The sequence below is a fragment of the Ranitomeya imitator genome, chromosome 9 (assembly GCF_032444005.1).
Source record: "Ranitomeya imitator isolate aRanImi1 chromosome 9, aRanImi1.pri, whole genome shotgun sequence".
NCBI classification, from domain to species: Eukaryota; Metazoa; Chordata; class Amphibia; order Anura; family Dendrobatidae; genus Ranitomeya; species Ranitomeya imitator.
This window is the reverse complement of record NC_091290.1, coordinates 151,337,205-151,344,806: the sequence shown is the minus strand read 5'-3', so window position 1 is coordinate 151,344,806 and position 7,602 is coordinate 151,337,205. Positions and strand designations below refer to the sequence as shown.

Sequence of the window (7,602 nt, the reverse complement as noted above, 5' to 3'; positions counted from 1 at the left end):
TCGGTGGGGTGTCTGCCCTCCCTCCTGCAGTACTCGGTGGGGTGTCTGTCCTCCATCCTGCAGTACTCGGTGGGGTGTCTGTCCTCCGTCCTGCAGTACTCGGTGGGGTGTCTGTCCTCCCTCCTGCAGTACTCGGTGGGTGTCTGTCCTCCGTCCTGCAGTACTCGGTGGGGTGTCTGTCCTCCGTCCTGCAGTACTCGGTGGGTGTCTGTCCTCCGTCCTGCAGTACTCGGTGGGTGTCTGTCCTCCGTCCTGCAGTACTCGGTGGGTGTCTGTCCTCCCTCCTGCAGTACTCGGTGGGGTGTCTGTCCTCCGTCCTGCAGTACTCGGTGGGGTGTCTGTCCTCCGTCCTGCAGTACTCGGTGGGGTGTCTGTCCTCCCTCCTGCAGTACTCGGTGGGTGTCTGTCCTCCGTCCTGCAGTACTCGGTGGGGTGTCTGCCCTCCCTCCTGCAGTACTCGGTGGGGTGTCTGTCCTCCGTCCTGCAGTACTCGGTGGGGTGTCTGTCCTCCGTCCTGCAGTACTCGGTGGGTGTCTGCCCTCCGTCCTGCAGTACTCGGTGGGGTGTCTGTCCTCCCTCCTGCAGTACTCGGCGGGGTGTCTGTCCTCCGTCCTGCAGTACTCGGTGGGGTGTCTGTCCTCCGTCCTGCAGTACTCGGTGGGGTGTCTGCCCTCCGTCCTGCAGTACTCGGTGGGTGTCTGTCCTCCGTCCTGCAGTACTCGGTGGGGTGTCTGTCCTCCCTCCTGCAGTACTCGGTGGGTGTCTGTCCTCCGTCCTGCAGTACTCGGGGGGGTGTCTGCCCTCCCTCCTGCAGTACTCGGTGGGGTGTCTGTCCTCCGTCCTGCAGTACTCGGCGGGGTGTCTGTCCTCCGTCCTGCAGTACTCGGTGGGTGTCTGTCCTCCGTCCTGCAGTACTCGGTGGGGTGTCTGCCCTCCGTCCTGCAGTACTCGGTGGGGTGTCTGTCCTCCCTCCTGCAGTACTCGGTGGGGTGTCTGTCCTCCCTCCTGCAGTACTCGGTGGGGTTTCTGTCCTCCGTCCTGCAGTACTCGGTGGGTGTCTGTCCTCCGTCCTGCAGTACTCGGTGGGTGTCTGCCCTCCCTCCTGCAGTACTCGGTGGGTGTCTGTCCTCCCTCCTGCAGTACTCGGTGGGTGTCTGTCCTCCGTCCTGCAGTACTCGGTGGGTGTCTGTCCTCCCTCCTGCAGTACTCGGTGGGTGTCTGTCCTCCCTCCTGCAGTACTCGGTGGGTGTCTGTCCTCCGTCCTGCAGTACTCGGTGGGGTGTCTGCCCTCCCTCCTGCAGTACTCGGTGGGTGTCTGTCCTCCGTCCTGCAGTACTCGGTGGGGTGTCTGCCCTCCCTCCTGCAGTACTCGGTGGGGTGTCTGTCCTCCGTCCTGCAGTACTCGGTGGGGTGTCTGTCCTCCCTCCTGCAGTACTCGGTGGGGTGTCTGTCCTCCCTCCTGCAGTACTCGGTGGGGTTTCTGTCCTCCGTCCTGCAGTACTCGGTGGGTGTCTGTCCTCCCTCCTGCAGTACTCGGTGGGGTGTCTGTCCTCCGTCCTGCAGTACTCGGTGGGGTGTCTGTCCTCCCTCCTGCAGTACTCGGTGGGGTGTCTGTCCTCCGTCCTGCAGTACTCGGTGGGGTGTCTGTCCTCCCTCCTGCAGTACTCGGTGGGGTGTCTGTCCTCCCTCCTGCAGTACTCGGTGGGGTTTCTGTCCTCCGTCCTGCAGTACTCGGTGGGTGTCTGTCCTCCGTCCTGCAGTACTCGGTGGGTGTCTGTCCTCCGTCCTGCAGTGCTCGGTGGGTGTCTGTCCTCCCTCCTGCAGTGCTCGGTGGGTGTCTGTCCTCCGTCCTGCAGTACTCGGTGGGTGTCTGTCCTCCGTCCTGCAGTACTCGGTGGGTGTCTGTCCTCCGTCCTGCAGTACTCGGTGGGTGTCTGCCCTCCGTCCTGCAGTACTCGGTGGGTGTCTGTCCTCCGTCCTGCAGTACTCGGTGGGTGTCTGTCCTCCGTTCTGCAGTACTCGGTGGGGTGTCTGTCCTCCGTCCTGCAGTACTCGGTGGGTGTCTGTCCTCCCTCCTGCAGTACTCGGTGGGTGTCTGTCCTCCCTCCTGCAGTACTCGGTGGGTGTCTGTCCTCCGTCCTGCAGTACTCGGTGGGGTGTCTGTCCTCCGTCCTGCAGTACTCGGTGGGTGTCTGCCCTCCGTCCTGCAGTACTCGGTGCGTGTCTGCCCTCCGTCCTGCAGTACTCGGTGGGTGTCTGCCCTCCGTCCTGCAGTACTCGGTGGGGTGTCTGCCCTCCGTCCTGCAGTACTCGGTGGGGTGTCTGTCCTCTGTCCTGCAGTACTCGGTGGGGTGTCTGTCCTCCGTCCTGCAGTACTCGGTGGGGTGTCTGTCCTCCGTCCTGCAGTACTCGGTGGGGTGTCTGTCCTCCGTCCTGCAGTACTCGGTGGGGTGTCTGTCCTCCGTCCTGCAGTACTCGGTGGGGTGTCTGTCCTCCGTCCTGCAGTACTCGGTGGGGTGTCTGTCCTCCGTCCTGCAGTACTCGGATTTGACTGCTTTGGACTTTTTGACCTGTGGTGCACTTTATAAATTTTTTTAAAAAGACGCGTCATGTTTTTTCTCCACTGCGAACAAAAAAGGTTTAGCAGTAGTGATGAGCGAGTGTACTCCGTTGCTCGGGTTTTCCAGAGCTCGGGTGATCGGAGTATTTGTTAGGCCAGTATCACACATCCAGATAATTCAGGTACCGGAATTATCCGTATGTCCGTGTGCTCACTTGGCACATCAGTGTGGCACACTTGCGGCATCCGTGTGCCGACTGGGTACCACACACACCGTGCAGGAGACAGCGCTACAGTTAAGCGCTGTCCCCTGCATCTGGTGCTGAAGCCGCCATTCATTTCTTCTCTCCAGCAGCGTTCGCTGGAGAGAAGAAATGAAAACTTTTCTTTTTTGGTGTTTAAAAAAAAGATCCCTGTCCCTAACCCCCTTCCACCCCCTGTGCGCCCCCACCGCTGTTAATAAAATACTTACCCGGCTCCCTCGCTGTTTCCTCTACTCCCCGCAGCTTCTCCTGTATGAGCGGTCACGTGGTGCCGCCCATTACAGTGATGAATATGCGGCTCCAGGGGAAAGGAAAATTAAATCTCCGAACACTAAGGGTATGTGCACATGTATTATGGGTCCACTGCGGATTTTTCTGCAGCAGATTTCAGCAGATTTGATAAATCCGCAGTGGAAAACCGCTGCAGTTTTTCTGCGGTTGTCACTGCGGTTTTACAACTGCGGATTTCTATTGGAGCAGTCGTAAAACTGCTGCGGAATCTGCAGAAAGAAGTGACATGCTGTGGAATGTAAACCGCTGCGTTACCGCAACATGTGCACAGCGGTTTTTGTTTCCCATAGGTTTACATTGAACTGTAAACGCATGGGAAACTGCTGCGGATTTTGCTGCAGATTTGCAGCGGGTCCGCATCGTTCGTGTGCAGATAGCCTTACAAATACTCGGAGGTCACCCAAGCATGCTCTGGAAAACCCGAGGAGCGAGTATATTCGCTCATCACTATTTAGCAGTAAAACAAAAAAAAAAACAAGAAAGGAAACAAACATCAAAAGGTGCGTCACTTTAGCTGCGGAGTTCTGGCCCGAACCTGCACTTTCTTTTAGCAAAAACCAAAGTTATTTCTTTATTTACTCTCAGCATGAAGAATGCCAAGTAAGCTGCAGCTGAAATTCATAGTTTTGATGCTTTTTTTTTTTCCTCCATGCTCCACCAAACACTTAGACGATGTGCACACATTCAGGTTTTTTTCGCGTTAAAAACGCTATAAAAACTCATTTAAAACGCATACATTATGCATCCTGTCATTTAGAATGCATTCTGCATGTTTTGTGCACATGATGCGTTTTTTTCCGTGAAAAAAACGCATCGCGGTAAAAAAAGCAGCATGTTCATTAATTTTGCGGATTTTCTGTGTTTCTCCCGCTATTCTATGCATTTGGGGAAAAACGCACAAAAAACGCATGCGGATTTCTGGCAGAAATGTCAGATTTTTTGTCAGGAAAATTTCTGCAAGAAATCCTGACGTGTGCACATACCCTTAGGGTATGTGCACATGTTGCGGATTCTCTGTGGATCCGCAGCGGTTTTTGCGGTGCAGAAATGTTGCAGATCCGCAATTGATTTACAGTACAATGTAAACCAATGAGAAAAAAACAAATGCTGTGCACACTTTGCGGAAAATCCACTGCGGAAACGCTGCGGTTTAAAAGAAGTAGCATGTCACTTCTTTTTTGTGAATCTGCAGTGTTTTTGTACCCATTTCATTACAGAAAACCCCAGGGGTAAAAACCGTAGCAAATCCGCAAGAAAACCGCCGCAAAAACACTGCAGAACCGCACAAAAAACGCAACAAATCCGCAGGTGCGTTTTCTGCCAGGAGAGGCAGAATCCGCACCAGAAATTCCTGAGGCTATGTGCATACGTATTCTGGTCTATTGTGGATTTTTCCGCAGCAGATTTGATAAATTCGCAGTGGCAAACCGCTGCGGATTTATCGCGGTTTTTCTGGGGTTTTCACTGCGGTTTTACAACTGCGGATTTCTATTGGAGCAGTTGTAAAACCGCTGCGAAATCTGGAGAAAGAAGTGACATGCTGCAGATTGTAAACCGCTGCGTTACCGCGTGTTTTTGTTTTCGCAACATGGGCACAGCGGTTTTTGTTTCCCATAGGTTTACATTGTACTGCTGCGGATCGTGTGCACATACCCTAAGGCTAATCCGCAACGTGTGCACATAGCCGTAGGCTACGTGCACATGTTGCGGATTTTGCTGCGGATCTACCACAGTTTCCCATTAGTTGTACAGTACCCTGTAAACCTATGGAAAACGCAATCTGTAGTGCCCATGCTGCGGGAAACAAACGCATGGAAACGCTGCGGGTTACATTCCGCAGCATGTCAATTCTTTGTGCGGATTCTGCAGCAGTTTACACCTGCTCCATAATAGGAATCCGCAGGTGCAATCCGCACAAATTCCGCATAAAAACCCGGGTAAATCCGCAGGTAAGCCCCAGTGCCTTTTACTTGTGGATTTCCGAAATCCGCTGTGGAAAAATCCGCAGAGCTCCTTTCTACGTGTGCACATACCCTTAGAGAACTAAGGCCACCATTTTTTGTAAAATCACATCATAGATAAAAAAACGCATAGTGTGAATGGGATGCTAGAACACAAAAATGCGTAGTGTGAGCGTTCCTGCACCGTGGATGTAACGTCATGGTCCCGGCGGGTTCTTTTAACGGTTTTGCCGCTAGAGGCTCCGTCTGAGGACACATCGCTTCTTCTTGTAAGATTTATTGGGTAATGTTTGTTTGGTTTTTTTTCCCTGCGTTTTCCATCTTTTTCTATTATTATTTAAGATGTTCAAGCTGCGTTTTGTAAAACTTCTAAACTAAGTCTAAAAGCGAAGCCGAGCCGTGCGTGTGGTTGGACGGGGTGTATTTGGGGGGCGCGGATGACGCTGACAGGATCTCCGCCCCCCCGGAGCCATTCTCATGGAACCAGAGGAGACTGATTGGTAATTTCTTTAATATTAAATCACAATTAGCTGTGACATTTTCAGTTGTCTACTGAAAATCTCCTCACACAGCGCGCTGCTGTCACTTCTCATAAAGGTTCATGGGATCAGAGCTGGGGGTTATAATAAAAACCATCACATAAATAACTGTACTATAGGTATGTGCTGCTGCTCTCTGTTATCAGCCAAATCTAGTCAGCGAAAACACAGACCACCAGAGACAACATTTCCGGGTTCAGCGTTCCAAGTGTCACATCAGTGACTGCCATGTGATTTCCAGAGTGAGGCGAGGAACGCAAACAGGGGCCGACGTCACAGGCAGCGCTCGGCTCTGATTGGTGAAGAGGAGAGCGCGGGAAAATTGTGGGCGGGGCCTCGTGCTGAGGACAGGACGGAGACCATGGACGCTTCTGAGGTGGAATTTCTGTCAGAAAAGGAAATGGTGACGATTATCCCCAACTTCAGCCTGGACAAAGTCTACCTGATAGGGGTGAGAGCGGTGCGGCGTCTGAAGCTGACAAATCACTCACCGGAGGCTGCTGAGACTTCTAGTACCGCAGCAGTGGGGAGCCGGGATATTATCAATGTATAGTGCGGTGACGACACTCCTGTATATTATACCGTCATATGGACGGAGGTGACGTCCCTGCTGTATATTATACCGTCATATGGACGGAGGTGACGTCCCTGCTGTATATTATACCGTCATATGGGCGGAGGTGACGTCTCTCCTGTATATTATACCGTCATATGGAGGGAGGTGACGTCACTGCTGTATATTATACCGTCATATGGACGGAGGTGACGTCACTGCTGTATATTATACCGTCATATGGGCGGAGGTGACGTCTCTCCTGTATATTATAACGTCATATGGACGGAGGTGACGTCACTGCTGTATATTATACCGTCATATGGGCGGAGGTGACGTCACTGCTGTATATTATACCGTCATATGGGCGGAGGTGACGTCTCTCCTGTATATTATAACGTCATATGGGCGGAGGTGACGTCACTGCTGTATATTATACCGTCATATGGAGGGAGGTGACGTCACTGCTGTATATTATACCGTCATATGGACGGAGGTGACGTCTCTCCTGTATATTATACCGTCATATGGACGGAGGTGACGTCACTGCTGTATATTATACCGTCATATGGGCGGAGGTGACGTCTCTCCTGTATATTATACCGTCATATGGGCGGAGGTGACGTCTCTCCTGTATATTATAACGTCATATGGGCGGAGGTGACGTCACTGCTGTATATTATACCGTCATATGGAGGGAGGTGACGTCACTGCTGTATATTATACCGTCATATGGACGGAGGTGACGTCACTGCTGTATATTATACCGTTATATGGACTGAGGTGACGTCACTGCTGTATATTATACCGTCATATGGATGGAGGTGACGTCTCTCCTGTATATTATACCGTCATATGGAGGGAGGTGACATCACTGCTGTATATTATACCGTCATATGGACGGAGGTGACGTCTCTCCTGTATATTATACCGTCATGTGGGCGGAGGTGACGTCACTGCTGTATATTATACCGTCATATGGACGGAGGTGACGTCTCTCCTGTATATTATACCGTCATATGGGCGGAGGTGACGTCACTGCTGTATATTATACCGTCATATGGACGGAGGTGACGTCTCTCCTGTATATTATACCGTCATGTGGGCGGAGGTGACGTCACTGCTGTATATTATACCGTCATATGGGCGGAGGTGACGTCTCTCCTGTATATTATACCGTCATATGGACGGAGGTGACGTCACTGCTGTATATTATACTGTCATATGGAGGGAGGTGACGTCACTGCTGTATATTATACCGTCATATGGGCGGAGGTGATGTCCCTGCTGTATATTATACCGTCATATGGACGGAGGTGACGTCACTGCTGTATATTATACCGTCATATGGGCGGAGGTGACGTCTCTCCTGTATATTATACCGTCATATGGGCGGAGGTGACGTCACTGCTGTATATTATACCGTCATATGGGC

The 7,602-nt window shown here is 52.2% G+C and overlaps 1 protein-coding gene across 1 annotated transcript in view; it reads left to right on the top strand.

Annotated features, from left to right (window-relative positions):
* The first annotated feature begins 5,926 nt into the window (after nt 1-5,926).
* GINS2 (GINS complex subunit 2) overlaps nt 5,927-7,602 on the top strand; it is a 34,881-nt gene continuing 33,205 nt past the window's right edge. Inside the window, exon 1 of the mRNA XM_069739431.1 lies at nt 5,927-6,065. Within this exon, the coding sequence (XP_069595532.1) occupies nt 5,976-6,065 (90 nt within the window). The 5' untranslated portion in view covers nt 5,927-5,975. The remainder of the gene's footprint in view (nt 6,066-7,602) is intronic.